This window comes from Leptodactylus fuscus, chromosome 3, assembly GCF_031893055.1.
Source record: "Leptodactylus fuscus isolate aLepFus1 chromosome 3, aLepFus1.hap2, whole genome shotgun sequence".
NCBI classification, from domain to species: domain Eukaryota; kingdom Metazoa; phylum Chordata; class Amphibia; order Anura; family Leptodactylidae; genus Leptodactylus; species Leptodactylus fuscus.
The window spans coordinates 175,288,854-175,306,040 of NC_134267.1; the positions used below are offsets into that span (position 1 = coordinate 175,288,854).

General features: G+C 40.9%; 2 protein-coding genes across 2 annotated transcripts in view; one reads left to right on the forward strand and one right to left on the reverse strand.

Annotated features, from left to right (window-relative positions):
* ERICH6 (glutamate rich 6) overlaps window positions 1-3,906 on the forward strand; it is a 48,260-nt gene extending 44,354 nt beyond the window's left edge. The window contains exons 9-10 of the mRNA XM_075268804.1: window positions 634-868; window positions 3,575-3,906. Of these exons, the coding sequence (XP_075124905.1) occupies window positions 634-868; window positions 3,575-3,853 (514 nt within the window). The 3' untranslated portion in view covers window positions 3,854-3,906. The remainder of the gene's footprint in view (window positions 1-633; window positions 869-3,574) is intronic.
* A 4,155-nt stretch (window positions 3,907-8,061) lies between these two features.
* GPR119 (G protein-coupled receptor 119) lies at window positions 8,062-10,900 on the reverse strand. The gene is made up of 3 exons (XM_075266890.1): window positions 10,858-10,900; window positions 10,176-10,238; window positions 8,062-9,144 (listed from the first exon to the last, which is right to left on the reverse strand). Exons 1-3 carry the CDS (start codon window positions 10,898-10,900, stop codon window positions 8,084-8,086), a joined length of 1,167 nt encoding a protein of 388 aa, XP_075122991.1. The 3' UTR covers window positions 8,062-8,083.
* Window positions 10,901-17,187: the final 6,287 nt, after the last annotated feature.

Here is a 17,187-nt window from a genome sequence, read left to right on the forward strand (position 1 = left end):
GATGGCCTACTCTAAGGATAAGCCATCAGTATTAGAAAATTGATAACCCTTTCAATAATTCTGGTGCATCTCAAATGATCCTATACACCAGAATTGAAACGCACACCAGCCCGGGGTTGGTATAGATTAGAGATGAGCAAATATGCTTGATTGAATATCTCCGCCGCATAGCTCCCGTTGCAAAAACACTTCCGGGACATCAATTTTTACTGTCCCTCCCACCTTCCCTGGCACCGAGAGCTATAGAAAAGTATGGGATCGTACAAGCCTCTTTGATGACATGCTGATGCAATGTTGACATGTTCTCTGTGGAATATGGATCAGTCTTGTGCATGTAGCTTTAAAATATTATAATTGAGACATTGTAACTAGTGATTTAATAAGAAAAATGCTAGAAATATAAAATAGTTGAAATCTCAATAGTCTTTTGTACAGAACTTGTATAGTAAAATGTAATTATTCTTGTGTGATTTGATTTTAACATCCTCTAGAATGTTAATATAGAATATATCTACATATATATATGACAATGGTGACAAGCTGTTACCTCCTACGCTCATTATTTCAATTTTACTGTCCTGTTAACTTTAATTTTCAGTTACATGAAATGCTTTCATTTCTTTAAATATCCAGGATCAATGTAAATCCTGTGGGAGGACAGTACTCAGACAGCCAAGGCAGAAGAGTACTGCGATGGCAGTGGAAGAGTCAAGACATTGACAAGCCTTGTACTCAGTTTAAACCAATCTTTGTAGCCTTGAATCATCAAGTGGGCATCAGAATATTTGGGCAAGATCGGATGTATGTCACATTTTTGGCAATGGGGAAACAAGCAAAATTAAGTGTTGGAGGAAAAAAATTAGCAAAGGTAAGTGCTTGTGAGCCATATTGTAAAAGCAAAGATAATGCTTCTAATGGGGGCAAACAGTAATCTAATAGGACCCAGGTAACTATATTAAAACATACATTGTCAAGGACCTGTTTCAGCCCTTCTACCTATGATCGGTGTCTTCCAAATTAAGAGTGTGCGCTGGTACCACGGACACAGAATAATTCACAATATAGTCAGTTATTAGTTTCCTTGCGCACAGAGCTACTCGCGGCAGGTGTACCAGAATAGACTGTCTCACAAGCGTTTATTGTTATCTTATAGAGTATATGTTTGACCAATCGTCATTGTACTCGTAGCATTATGCGGCAGACATGGTCCAATCATCTTTTTTGGTGTAACAACTGAAGAATGTCTTTGTGATATTCCTCGGACTCTCTGCGCAGGCTCAAGTCTTACTCCTTATCATATACTGTTTCTTGATACTTTGCACAAACTTTCTTTGGCATGGCGCCCAGTGTCTTCTCATTCTTCTCATATCAGAAAATAGTTTACCTCGACGCAAACAAAAGGACATTATTAAGCAGTTCAAACATTGCATGGCATTACCTTTGGATGGAGATGCTTTCATCATAAGCTTAGAGTATATAAAAGTATAAAAAGTATATACCCATGACCTTAACAACATCACATGACTTCACACGGCCGTTATTCACCATTGTGTGAATATATCATTAGATATTATATTTGCACCAGTGACGATTATTTGACGAATCTAATGGCCGTTTACATGTATTTTGCATCTGTTCCTTTGTTGCTGATTTTGATGGCTGAGTGCCATCCATTTGATATTGGTTTTTAACTAAAACAAACTGATTAATGTCATTGGACTTTCTTTTTTGACATAAAACAGACGTCAATCTATTTTACATGAATTAAAAATGTATCCATCCATTTCTATTGTGCCAATGTTTCTGTGAAAACAGATAGATAGAGCATGTCAGTTTTTGACTGTTGTTAAAAATGATCAGTCATAAAAACAGGTATGTGAATAGACAGATTGAAGTCAATGTGTTCTCAAAACGGTTGTGTGATGTACGTTGCAAATACGTCCTTCAAACAGCAGTTTTTCACTCTCGTATGAATAATTTTTTATCTATAGATGCTCCAAATTTATCAAACATCACACAACATTTGCTAAATTTGATGCAAATTACACCAACACAGACTCCAGGAAAACAGACTTTAAAAAATTCCTCTTATGATAAATATCCTCTTCGGTTTTTAAGGTGTCCATACACAATACTGGCAAATCATCAGGCAGATTTTTATGCTTTCAAAGGAGATAATATGCCATCAGAGGTGTTTGGCGGCATCTTAGTTCCCTCTTCCTGTTGATAAAATGTTTGTCTTGCTGGATCAGAAGGAATAGCTGTTAGGTAAACTAATATTTGAGCGAGAACTATCTAAGATACATGGCTATATTTAGGTAGTATATTGTTTCATATGGGAGTTGCTCTTTTAAGTGTAGATTTATTTGCAAGACAGGAAAATGTGGCAGACTATGTTTTCATGTCCTGCTAGAAAACAGACAAACATATACCTTCTATAACATTGAAGTCTATGTAAAACAGATGCACTTTTCTTGACCTCCATCTACATCAGTTTTTTCAGAACATTTCTTTTTGGACAGATGAGCATTATAGTAATAACTTGATGTGAACCAGGCTGATGTGAATCACCTGTTTGCATTTCCGAATCATACGTACCCATTTATTTCATTGTGTTTACGCAGATGTCAGTGTTTTTTGCGGACCAACAGAAGCATGTCTGCAAAAGTACATCAATGAAAGTCTATGCATCCATGAAAGAAAACAGGCGTAGAGACTAGAGATGAGCGAACACTAAAATGTCTGAGGTTCGAAATCCGATTCGAACATCTGCACACTGTTCAACTGTTCGAACGGATTCCGAACCGTATTATAGTCTATGGGGGGAAATGCTTGTTTCAGGGGTACGAAAATTCGATAAAATTATACTTACCAAGTCCACGAGTGACGGTCAGGCTGGATTCTCCTTGAAGTCTTCTCCCGGCGCAGCGTCCCCGCGTCTTCTTCCGGCTGGAATTCACTCTGCCTAGGCATCGGGGCCTAGGCAGAGCCGACTACACATGCGCGGTCATGCACGGACATGCGCAGTCAGCTCTGCCCGGCCCGACGCCTGAGCAGAGCCGACTGTGCATGCGAGGGCATGCATGCACAGTCGGCTCTGCCTAGGCTGGATGCCTAGGCAGAGTGAATTCCAGCCGGAAGACGCCGCGGGGACGCTGCACGGAGAAGACTTCTAAAGGTAAGAGAAGAACCAGCGTTGATCGGCAGAATGTATAGCATTCTGCCAATCAACACTGGTTCTGCATCGAACCTTAAACTTCAAACAGCTAGTACTGTTCGATCGAGTACAAGTATTTCGAATACCGTAGTATTCGATCGAACACCTACTCGATCGAACACTACTCGATCATCTCTAGTAGAGACGTACAAAGTATAGAAATTGAAACAAAAAAAAAATGGATCTGCTTTTCAAAGACATGAAAAGCAGAACAACCATGGACAGAACACCAACCATAAATGAGCAGAAAACACTTAGGAAATAATATGACTGGATCATTGCAGAAAGCACAGTTTAATGGAAAACGTTCTTACTATGGCTTTCTCATGCACTTCTACTATTATCTTTATTTGTTAGGTGGAAGGAAGAGATAGAGATCTGCAGAAGGAATCAACTGAAGATGAGTTCTTGCTGCTCGCCATCAAGATCAAGTTCCTCTTCTTGCTGAATAAATGTCACGAATGTCTAAGTTTTCCATCTAAAAAGCAGTGGGAGAGAGTCAAGCCGCCATCATTTCTGGTGGCGCAGGCACAGAAGTTAATCGGTCTCTGTGGTGTTTGTGACATCAACAAAGACGTCTGCTCATCAGTCCAGGATATCTTAAGTAGTTATATACCCTGTGATGTTCCCAGTTAGAAATACTGAGTCACATTCATGCTAAATGCTAGACTTCTACCATAAGTAATGAAGTAGAATATTTTAGGCCTTTTTGTAACCATTTTTCATAGGTAAAACAGTGCAAGGTAGGACATTACATTTATTTCCTTTTCAAAATATCACCATACACAGATTTTTACTCCTGAACAGCAATCACACTATATCAAGAAAAATGCTATATTTACTGACACAAGGGCAGGCTTGAACACTAGTTTCCAGCAGGATGGAGATTAGCCGCAATGTTACAAGCCACCTCCGTAATGTATAAGTTTTGCTTGATGAGGTAGCTCCCTATAGATCAATGCATGGTTTTCTATAAATCCTAGAGACATTGTCTGGGATTAAAGCCTGTTTTAGAATTATTGCCTTTGTCATCGTACTGGATTGGTTGGCTGAGAAGTCATTCATGTGAGTCAGAAGGAGTATTGTGACACCTTAGGTAGACTGCAATTGCAGGCCACATTGTGGGGTGGCCATTCTGACACACCATGCATTCTCTAATAGGAATTGGGGGAGAGGAATATTTAAATATGTTTTCCTTGCGGCACCTTTGGAAAGGTAGCCCCCTATAGAGCAATGCCTGGTTTTCTATGAAACCTATGGGCATTGTCTGGTATTACAGCTCCTCCAGCTCTATAACATGACGCCTGCAGATTGCACCTCATTTTCCTGGTGAAAGGTTGCCTTTAAAGCAGTATTCCCTTCTTAAAGATTGTAAGCAAACTTGTAATTTAAGCCAACTGACATGTTTTACCCAAAACATTGCTTTGTTTATCCTGCTCCCTTTGTCAGATACAGCTAAACCTCTTTGCTCAGTGCTTACAGCTGGTTGCCTAGCTTACAGTCCTGTTCTTAGGTATGAATGATGTCTCTGCTCCCGGTCACACATATTCTCATTTTCTCCCTATCTCTACATAATGCTGTCAGGTTTTGGCTATGTCTAGTAAAACATCTTACACAGCTTCTGTTATTTGTGCATGTAAATCCAAAGACAACTTTGCCGCTTACAATAAAGAGTGCCATACAAAAGGAAGTGGAGGGGAGTGGAGACAAGGGAAGCCAAAATGCTGAGTTCATACTTTGGCCAAAATACCCAAGCTTGCAACCCGCGTCAAGGAATTATCATGGTCTTGTAAGTCAATTAACTTAAAATTAAGACCATGAGAATCCCTTGATGTGGGTTGCAAAAGCTGCATGACTGCTAACTTATACAGTAGTAGCCTTATTTGTATGCATTCCCTTTACTAAGCATCTATCACTTTCAGGTAGGTAAGTGGTTCTTCATCAGTATTACATACTTATGTAACCTCTGTCATATATCTGTCGCTGGGTTCACACTAGCGTTCGGCACTCCGTATTAGGTTTCCGTCTTTTGCCGACAGAAGACGGAAACCTGTCATGCCAAGTCCGGCCGTGAGCGTTTTGAGCTCTCCGCGGCGAAACCATTTTTTTTAAACCAGACACAGAGTACTGCATGCCCGACTCTGTGTCCAGTTAAAAAAAAAAAAACAGTTTCGCCGCAGAGAGCATAAAACACTCACCGGCGCTCATGGCTGGACTCTTTTCAAACGCATTCAAATGAATGGGTTTGAAAGATGCCTGCAGGTTTCCGTCTCCTGCCCAGTTTTGTGCAGGAAATGGAAACCTACAGAACGGACTCCCGGGCGTAGATGTGAACAAGCCCTTAGTGGATTGTCGGATTGTCTACATCCTACTGGGAGCAAATTATCACAACAGTCACCGTTGTGATCCCTATCACAAGGAGGCTACAGCCAATTTAATGGTTAACCTACAAGAGTATGTTTTGCTGATGTTGCCCCTAGTAATATTTGAACCAAAGACCCAACACTCCAAGACAACAGTGATAACAATTGAGAGAACTGCTACAGCATGTAAGCTGAGAATTTTCTGCACTAAATACCTCAATGACAAGCAGTCAATATAAGTACCTTCATGTGCAATAAAACTTACCCTTAACTTTACCAGTTATTTAATAGTGATCCCTATTAAAGCAGAGGACCCCATTGAGCAGAAGAGTGGGGATAGCAAACCCCTCATTTGAGTAAAGCTGCAGTTGTGCTAGTCCTCAGCAATCTTTCGGAGCAGCGGAGAACATGGACGACCACAACTACTTTCAAATAGGAGTAGTTATGAGACTGCCATTCTCAAAATCAATGGGAATCCCAAGAGAGAGACCCCCAGAGATCAGACAACACTTTATAAATGTTATTTTTTGGAAATCCATTTAGGAAGTAAAAAAAATATGGATTTTCCCAGAGGTCTGAACACTAAACCACCAGGTCTTTACAAAAGACATATTGTGCCACTTAATTACTTAGTTATTCATATGTTACTTATTCACAGTGTCACCAAGATCAGGACTCACTGAAGCATTGAATGACAATTTTGTGCTAGCTCATACCTGATTAGAGAATATACTAATGGACATAGACTATTCCTTATCACATTATCACTGATCTTCTGCATTACTTTACATTCTCAGTTTCTGTTGGTTCTTATTTACATGACTGCAAAAAGGATGAAGGTTGAAGCACTGTTTGCTTTCTACCAGCACCTTCCCTGCACAGCTTCAATGCCTGTAGGCAGCCACAACAGCCATGAGCAAACATACAGCAATAACTGACATGCTGCGTGTCCAAAACCCACAAGAAAGACACTTTGTTCTCCAAGTCTATTCAGCAGAGTGGAGATGGGATTTGTATAAATCATATCTACTATACTTGAACTCTACTTCACCGTGCGTTTGCCCCTGGCGATTTCACAAGGCTAACCCACTGTTAACTCACACCGTGTGTACCCAGCCTTAACTTGTATTTTGTTAAAAAGAGAAAGCAAACTAAGGAATGCTTCATTCACACCTGCACTATTATTTCCAAGGTATTGCTCCATTATAGAAGCAAAACAACATAGATGTTAGAAGAGATGGATCTGTCTCATACCTGGCATGAATGGGCACAATGACTACAATAGGATCAAATTAGGGATCATTTATGGCATAATATGTGATGTAAGGAGCCTCCATTGCAAATGTTAATACAGACTAAATGAGACTGATCCATTATCAGGGATTTTTTTCATAACCTAAGCGCTGTTCACACAGTATCGTGGATTTTTTTTTTTTTTTTAATAATCATTTGTAACTGATCCTAAAGTGCAAATATATTGTTACTCATGACAGACATTAGAGCAATTTCCATTTATTGCTATGTTACACAATAAATCTGAGCATTGCATCATTTACTACTAGGAGACTTTGTTAGTAAATAAGTCATCATCAGATCAATACAGACATAAGAGAATGCCAAGTAAAATACTGGTTTATCCACCAACATCGCAATTCACAGGCACATCCAATAAGAATCATTGCATGTTTATATGTAATAAAACAATTCCTTAAAGCGAGTCTGACTCCAGAACCCAGCATGACAACCCAATCCCACAGACATAGGTTAGGGTCACGTGTATCCATACACTGTGTTCCCCTTGTGAATCAATGTCAATATGCAAAGTAGCTCTTTGGAGCAATGAGGGAGTTGTTTCTTCTTTGAAGCAAAGATTCACAATAGGAATATACTGTTTGATTCAGGTGACCCTAACCTATCTGCAGGGCTTGGTTGATATGCAGGGTTCTGATGACAGACACATACATATATATATATTGAATGTATCAAAAGAAAAAAAAATCTATATTTCCCAGAACATGCAGCGGCCCATCACCCTCAAGGCTATGAAATAAATTGTATCTATTGCTGAAACCAGGTTCTGCAAATCCCATAAAATTCCTACCAACCCAAGGAACATTAAATATTAAAAACACAATAAATATCCTGAGATTTTTGAGCTGTCCAATCGTGGATATACCTGCAGTCACTAATCCTGTAGAATTGTGCTTCATCTTTGAAAAGACAAGTAAAACTACACAGAAATCCACATGTTCTGCAGAATGAGATCCCTGAATATTACAAGTCCATAGGACCAACACTAAGGCAGAGATAGGCAACCTGTGGCCCTCCAGCTGTGAGGCTGCCATGTCGGCTCCAGTATCACCAATGGAGAAGGTATATTGCCTGAGCAAGAGGAAATGTCATTTTTATATGTTTTAGAAACTGCAGAGCAGAATCTTGTGTTTCAGGTGAGAGTCCACAGATTAACCAGATTATATCCTGATCTTTTGGTACTTGATATAGTTCAAGATGTGTCCTTACTATAGTCACCATTACCTATGAACGTGCACAGGTTATGACCAGTGTCACCAGATGTTTGAGCCAGTGTGGAGTCCTCGTGCATGGCTGTTGCACCAATATTAGTGAATTGGACTAATGCTAGCCCCTGGGGATTCACCTTTCTCCTTCTGCATATAATATGCTTGCATAGGTAACTTCTTATGTCTCTGCAAGAAAATGTATAGATGATAGGGTTTAGAAGGGAGTTCGCCTCCCCTAACACAAATAAAATATCCTTTAGTAAGTCCACAAGCTTGCAGGTAGTGCAGGTGGCTTGGATGATTCCAGTGATGTAGTATGGTCCCCATGATAGGGTAAAGCAGATGATAACTATAAGAACTGTCCTGGCTGCCTTAAAGTGTGATGAATGTGCTGGCTGATTGCTAGGAAGTCCACCAATGGCTCTGATCCTCTGGATCCGCCTGTGATGGACATAGGCAATTCTTCCAACTGCAGTGTGGAGACACACAATTGTCACTAAAGCTGGTATGAAAATCACAAAGCACAGAATGTAAAGATATTCACTTTTGGCTGCATAGAAGAGTCCACAGATCCCCGTGTAATTGCTGTGCTGCAATGAAGGGGTTATTAAAGGAATGTGGCCAATAAAAAAGGAGAGCAGCCACAAAACTGCCAGAGAAATGCCAACACACTTACTATTCATGATCTTGATGTAATACAGTGGCATCTTCACTGCCAGGTATCTGTCCAGGGAGATTAACAGTAGGGTTAACATGGATCCAATGCAAGGAGTGACTGTGAAGCACAACCTCAACAAGCAGAAGAAAAGGTTCCTATCAAAGTCTCCATCAAAGAAATCATCTAAGGCTTCCATGATGCACATGAGTCCCACCAGAAGGTCTGCAGCAGCCAGGTTCAGGATGAAGATGTAACTTTTGCATCTCTTTTTCTTCAGTAGTTTGGATAAGATGACAATGACCAGTATGTTGGCAACTGGGATGAGGACACTGAGCACGATGTGGAGAGCAGCATAGACGTTGTTGGACATCTTCTGGGACTTGTCACCTTCTATGTCCCATTCTCATGTTAATCCTACCGCTTCCTCCAGGATCTTATCTTCTTGGTACATCTTTCTCTAATAAAGTAAGGGGCACCATGAGACACTGGTACTGGGGGCCCTGGTTGGATAGAGGAGGCTTTGGTTGGCTTGCAATATGTGCCTCCATTCCTTAAATACTCTGTGCTCTGGCTTGTCTTGGAGAGCTAGAGCTATTCCGTTACTCTGAATCCCTGTTAGTACAAGGCTGGAGAGCAGCTCAGTATAGTCTGAGGAGAGGAGTGGCTTCTAGGATTGTGCATGTGGGGGAGTGATATACACACAGGAGACAGAGAAATACAGGACATATCCATGCTGCTGGAAGAGGCTACACACTGTCCTCAGTGACACCCCAACAGCTCTGCTATGTACTATTGACTTCAGCACCAAGGACAGCTCTCACCTCTTCTGCTTCAGGTGTATTCTGTGCAAGCATGACATGTACTGTAGAACTGCAACCCTCTCATATAAACCTCCTATATAGTCATGTTACTGGAATACTTATTATTACATGAGAGTCATAAGCCAGAAATGAATCCTGGATAGTCACAATATATGCAGTTTTATGCAGATTGGCGCCTATTTGTCCATATACAGTTCATTAACCAGTTAACCTGCAGTTATAGGAATTGTAAGACATCTAATGTCCATGTCACTGAGCATCATGAAGCTTCTGGACTCTAATGCAGGGTCTCCCACCTACATGTATCATTCATTAAACCAGTGATATCTCTGTTATCCTCAGAGCGTGGGTGTCTCATCAGAGCCTGGATGCAATTGCTACTTCTTCACTCCCTATAGTTATTCTATGGTGACTCCAATGATCATAATTAATAAACATATTAGGCAGGGTTTACCATAGCAATACTTACAGCATACCTAAGCATGCAACAGACTTCGCGTAAATCAATAGTACCGTGTGTGTACATGATGATTAATATTGTTTATGTTCATTATATCATCGTGAATTGTAATTATATTCTGCAGTTTTCCTACTTACAGTCTCTATTTCTAACTTTAAGTTGCAGCTGGATCGTATAGCACATTATAGAGAAGTACTGACCTATAATAATGTGAATAAATCACTTTGAATAAAACAGAAACTTCCTATTTATCTGCAATGCCATCTTTTCTCTGCCTTTGTCTCTCATTTTTAACTGGTTTCCTGCTAACACCTCCCCCGCTCCTTAAGCTTCTATAGAATCTGGTACCTCTATGGGCTGCAGTCCCATCTAGCTGCCTGCTCAACTACTTCTACAACTCCCATTCAAGTGAATGGAGAGAGTTAGACTCCCTTTAAACATATAAATATACAACCTATGTATGCAGTGAGTGTCCTCTAGTGGTGGCTATGCTGAAGGGAAACAGAGAAGAACTGTATAAAATGAACATATGGCTCTGACCCTCTATAAAGGTAAATAATGCATTTCTAGAAAATATGGGCTCATACACAGTGCATAAAAAGAGCAAAGTCCCATAAACTATTTGTATGACTATATACACTCATGTGCATATGGTAACAGTCATAATCCTACTAATATTATAAATGTGAAAGTTTGTGGGTTTGGATGTTTGTTTGCAACATACATAGATAGGAACCCCAATTAAAACATAGGCTACTTTTTATCCCGGTAAATGACGTCACTACACGACCACTATGCACAAATTTAGGCTCACATTACGTTTGAAGACCTTTGATAACGTGATCACGGGCCCTTCAGCCATTCTCCCATAGGATCACGCTATGCAGTGGACGGAGCTACATGCTAATTGGGGGTGGAGCTAAAGAGGAGGGAGCCAGACAGTGTGAAAGCTTAAGAAAATGGAGTCTCATGGAAGATCAGGAGACTACAGAACATACAAGCTGTGTGTGGCCAAGAGGAGTATATCGGCTGTAGAGTTTCAGTAAGTAGGATGGGGAATGTGTTGTTCTGCCTTGGATGGGGGAGGGGGAAGAACTGTCGCATATTTCAGCAACATCCGTTCAGCCGTGTCTAAAGCAGAAGCTGCTCAGACACTCTCACGCAACACAAGCCAATCCAAATCCAAGCCAATCCAATCATGCAACACATGCCAATCCAAATTGGCAGATACATTAGAGCTGAGGCGGCGCGCTAGCAGTTTGTGTGCATAACACAGGTGCATGTGGTCTTCGGACTGAGCTGGGGGGAGGGCAAACTGTGTAAAATTTCACCAGCAGCCATTCAGCCGTGTCTAACACAGACGCTGCTAGGACACTCAGACAAGACAACCCCTGTGATCCAAATTGCCAGATGTAGCAGAGCTGACGCAGCGCAGTAGCACAGCTTGCTCTGCTCTCCATACGGATGTGCATACAGCTGGGGCTGCTGCACATATCACAGATGTAGCAGAGCCGACACGCGGATGCAGGCGGATCACTGCCAACCACATTTGGTTGGCTACCACCACCAACAACCCACAGGCAAACATATATATATATATATATATATATATATATATATATATATATATATATATATATAGTGAGAAGATGACAGGCAGAGTGCTGGAGTCCAGATAAATCAGCCCCAGGTTTCTGACATACGTGTGGTCCAGGGCAGATCTTGGGTAGATCCCTGGTGTAGATCCTGGGCTTATTACTGGGCCAGAATAGGCTGCAGCTCTTGCATGGCAGTGCAGTTCCATGAGGTGAAAGGAGGTGTATGGTTCTATCCTGTAACCCTGAGTCCGGTGAGACTATATTGTGCCTGTTTTGTTCGTGTGACTGGAAGTAAGCCACACGTATTGTTAGGTTAGTGTTATTCTGAGGATAGATCATCAATAAAGCCTAAGGCCCCACATGGCGTTCTGCAGCAAAAAAGTGATGTGGGAAAAACCACAGAGGTGATGTATCGCGTTTCTTCCTGCAACCCTGTGCTCTTGCTGCGCTTATCATTCACTATGGAAGTGACTAAGATAACAGCGCTGTATTTATCTGTCTCTGTCACTCCTATAGGGCCTGAATGGAGCAGCAGGGAAAATAGGTTGTCCATTTTATTATTTTCTGGGAAAGCTGGGTGATAAAAAAAAGACTACTTAAAAAGAATGTTTAACCAAAAATGACCTATTTCTTAAACCAAATTTTCACATGAAATATATTTTTCTGAATTTCTGATGATTTTATTTTCTATGTCACTATCTGCATTTTTTTTTTTTTTTTTTTTTTAAAGGAAAGTGCTATATCCTGCAATTTTCACTGGCCACCAAGCCTAAAAATAGATTAAGGCTACATGCTCACAACCGTAATGGTTTTGATGATTCACAATCCACAACCATAGATCCACAAAAAGACTTGTATGATTCACTACACTTGTCTGTGCCATAAATTTGGTCTGGACACACGGCTGTAAAAAATGGAGTCATGTGTATGAGGTCATAGAAATGAATCAGTTTGTACTTTTATCCGCAATTGCAGATAAAAACTACAGTTATGTGCATGAGGCCTTATAGTTGGCAATTCTGTAAGGATTTCTTTGCAGCAGCCCCCTCATTTACATCACAAATAGGATTCCAATAGAAGAAAACACCTCTATAGATAACACTACTGACCATAGATGATATCGCGCTTTATCTCCTCCCCCTCCTTGCACAGAGAATGACTAGAAAACTCTCCATAGACCTCAATGACTCAGCTCTAGTCTATTGTTATCTATGGCCATGACCCTGTGTGTGAATGGGGTTTAATCCACTTTACTGATACTGTTATATGCTGGCCCAAAATAAAATCTGCATGGTATCCATGTCTGAACATGCGCTAACACTAAACCTGCCTTTCTTGTACAGAAACCAATCACAGCTCAACTAAGAAGAATTTTACTGCCCTGACCAATCAGAGCTCAGCTAAGAAGAAAGCCACGCCCTCTTCAAATGAGTGCCCTCAGCAACCAATCAGAGCTCAGCTAAGAAGAAAGCCACACCCTCAACTACTGTAAGCTGATGGTGTGATGTCATAATGCCACAAGCTGTATTCCGCACATACAGGGCACCTGCTGCAGTCTTGTCCTGACAGCACAGAGATACGCACCCACCAGCTGCGGCTCCTGGACACAATCCATATACACATCATGGGGAGATGAGATACCTGCAGATGTGCTACAGAGAGCAAGATAAGTGACATCATATATAATAGTGGAGGGGTTGTCAGATACGTGCTCCTGGCAGATAAGATAAGATAAGATAATCCTTTAATAGTCCCACCTTGGAGAAATTTCAGTTCATGTTCCCTGGGTGTTGGGTGCCATATGGAGGAAACAAGCAACCTTCCCTTGGTCGGAACAACTACGTACAGGTTAAGGATGAAGAAAGAAAGCTTAGATACAGCTGTAAAAAAACACTAAAGCCTCCTTGCGAATAGATCATCAGTGCACTTATGTGATATTTCTGGTATGGGGTTGCCCAAACTGTAACCTCAGCACCCACAGCCCAATGACAGTGAATGTGATGCCTATTCACGAGGAGGCCTTAAAGGGACGTTCGGACCCTCATTCTCCTGATCGCTGGGGTATAAGTGTCCTTATTGCCACAACCCTTTAATTTAAAGCAGCGGTCTGATTGGCTGCTATGACAACCCTGGAACACTTCGCTACAACATTGTTAAATCATTGACATCTATGTATACAGCACATATATATATATATATATATATATATATATATATATATATACAGTCCTATGAAAAAGTTTGGGCACCCCTATTAATCTTAATCATTTTTAGTTCTAAATATTTTGGTGTTTGCAGCAGCCATTTCAGTTTGATATATCTAATAACTGATGGACACAGTAATATTTCAGGATTGAAATGAGGTTTATTGTACTAACAGAAAATGTGCAATATGCATTAAACCAAAATTTGACCGGTGCAAAAGTATGGGCACCTCAACAGAAAAGTGACATTAATATTTAGTAGATCCTCCTTTTGCAAAGATAACAGCCTCTAGTCGCTTCCTGTAGCTTTTAATCAGTTCCTGGATCCTGGATAAAGGTATTTTGGACAAACAATTCAAGTTCAGTTAAGTTAGATGGTTGCCGAGCATGGACAGACCGCTTCAAATCATCCCACAGATGTTCAATGATATTCAGGTCTGGGGACTGGGATGGCCATTCCAGAACATTGTAATTGTTCCTCTGCATGAATGCCTGAGGATTTGGAGCGGTGTTTTGGATCATTGTCTTGCTGAAATATCCATCCCTGGCGTAACTTCAACTTCGTCACTGATTCTTGAACATTATTCTCAAGAATCTGCTGATACTGAGTGGAATCCATGCGACTCTCAACTTTAACAAGATTCCCGATGCCGGCATTGGCCACACAGCCCCAAAGCATGATGGAACCTCCACCAAATTTTACAGTGGGTAGCATGTGTTTTTCTTGGAATGCTGTTTCTTTTTGGACGCCATGCATAACGCCTTTTTTTATAACCAAACAACTCAATTTTTGTTTCCAAAATGAAGCTGCCTTGTCCAAATGTGCTTTTTCAGACCTCAGGCAACTCTATTTGTGGCGTACGTGCAGAAACGGCTTCTTTCTCATCACTCTCCCATACAGCTTCTATTTGTGCAAAGTGCGCTGTATAGTTGACCGATGCACAGTGACACCATCTGCAGCAAGATGATGCTGCAGCTCTTTGGAGGTGGTCTGTGGATTGTCCTTGACTGTTCTCACCATTCTTCTTCTCTGCCTTTCTGATATTTTTCTTGGCCTGCCACTTCTGGGCTTAACAAGAACTGTCCCTGTGGTCTTCCATTTCCTTACTATGTTCCTCACAGTGGAAACTGACAGGTTAAATCTCTGAGACAACTTTTTGTATCCTTCCCCTGAACAACTATGTTGAACAATCTTTGTTTTCAGATCATTTGAGAGTTGTTTTGAGTAGCCCATGATGCCACTCTTCAGAGGAGATTCAAATAGGAGATCAACTTGCAATTGGCCACCTTAAATACCTTTTCTTATGATTGGATACATCTGGCTATGAAGTTCAAAGCTCACTGAGGTTACAAAACCAATTTTGTGCTTCAGTAAGTCAGTAAAAAGTAGTTAGGGGAATTCAAATCAATAAAATGATAAGGGTGCCCATACTTTTGCACCGGTCAAATTTTGGTTTAATGCATATTGCACATTTTCTGTTAGTACAATAAACCTCATTTCAATCCTGAAATATTACTGTGTCCATCAGTTATTAGATATATCAAACTGAAATGGCTGTTGCAAACACCAAAATATTTAGAACAAAAAATGATTAAGATTAATAGGGGTGCCCAAACTTTTTCATAGGACTGTATATATATATATATATATATATATATATATATATATATAGCACAATTATGTGACAGACACTTTTGCATATTTTAGGGTCGCAGCTACACTGCAACTGTTTGTAGATTTTAACTATTAAGTTGCGCCACAAAAAGTGTCAGTGTAGCCGTGGCCGTAAATATAATATTATTACATGAACCTAGAGAAACTGTAAGCTGTCATTGTGTCTTTCAGATATCACATGGATGGGCCAAGGAGAGGACAATAAGACAGTCAGGAGGAGACAGAAGACAACACCTGAGACGGCTTGGACAGTCACCCCATAGACTTCGTAAAGGCTGTCTTGGACAGGCATACCATAGAATTTAAAAAGGCTGTCTCAGTCACCCCATAGACTTTAAAAAGGCTGTCTCGGACAGTCAGCCCATAGACTTCATAAAGGCTGTCTCGGACAGTCACCCAATAGACTGTCTTGGATAGTTACCCCATAGACTTTGCCTAAAATAAGACATTTCCTATTTCTCTCCACAGCCCCTTAGTGCCCGGAGGGAAGGGCAGTCCTCCAGCCATGGTTCCCCAGAGGTTTCCTCCACAGGGGGTTTTTCCTCTCCTGAGTGCTGGTGGTGACTCTTCGTGAGTCCGGGGCTCGGATATTTCTGGTCCTTTAAGCATCTGATGTAATAATTGGCTTTATAATTACTAATAAATATTTGTTTTTTTAATTGAAAAATACCCTATGTGTGTCTGCTTCATTACTATTCTGTGAATTGGGAAAAAACAGACATCGGTTCCTACATATTAGCCATTTGCGTTCTGGTAGACACATCTAGGAGGGGAATGGATAAGTGGTCGCACATGTACAAGCTATTATCATCTGAGCAAGCTTCAACTGGAAGACATGATATGGCGGTGCAAAAATTGTGGACACTATCATGGATTTATATGGTCATATTGAGCTATTATTTGGGCATGTTTGGGATCGCCAAGGTGCTGGGTTACAGGATGGTGCCCAAGACATCACCAAAGAGGCCCAAGACATCACCAAAGAGAAGCCGGTGTCACGTGGGAGCCCCGCATGTGGCTGGTAGGTGATTTCTTTACTTGTCCTCCACTCCACCTACAATGTAAAAAATACGATAAACCATCCCTTTAATATCATGTCCAGTTTGAACACAAATCCCTCCAATAAATATCATCTGATTGACAGCTCCTCTATTTTTACACTTCTTAGTCTTCCAAGATAGAAGAGAAACAACCAAATGCAGTGTTGGAGGTGCCAGAACATATCATGTCCACGGCATATGGTGTGAGCGATTGTAGGACTAGGGGTCCATGAGCTGGCCATAGACATAAGCAGACATTAGACAACAGCCCTGATTCTCAAGGGAATGTTCCTCGAACCGAACCAAAAATAAACTATTGCAGTGAAATGAATGGGACTTAAAGTTGTGAACAGTACATTGCATCAGCCTCAAAATCTCAGAATGCTGAAGGGCTCTCAGTTTATTGACCCGCACCTGCCATCTTCTGACATGTCTTGCTGGCTCTCTAGAAGTAGAGGGAGATTAAATGCTCAGGTTTCTTCTACTCCTTGTCATACTACAGCCAGCCTGACCCAACACAAATGGTTCTGTCACAATGTGAATAATAACCAGGTTAGGATGGGATTAGTCAGACATCGCACTTGTAGGTTGGTGTCCAGATTCTTCTGGAGTGACGGATGACAGGGTAAAAA

Coding starts and splice junctions, on each gene's coding strand:
- GPR119 (XM_075266890.1), bottom strand. CDS start 10,900: ATGGCTGAAGGGCCCGTGATCACGTTATCAAAGGTCTTCAAAC. Junction 10,239..10,857: donor GTTATCAAAGGTCTTCAAAC/GTAATGTGAGCC, acceptor ACATTATTATAG/GTCAGTACTTCTCTATAATG. Junction 9,145..10,175: donor TAAAGTTAGAAATAGAGACT/GTAAGTAGGAAA, acceptor GGGACATAGAAG/GTGACAAGTCCCAGAAGATG.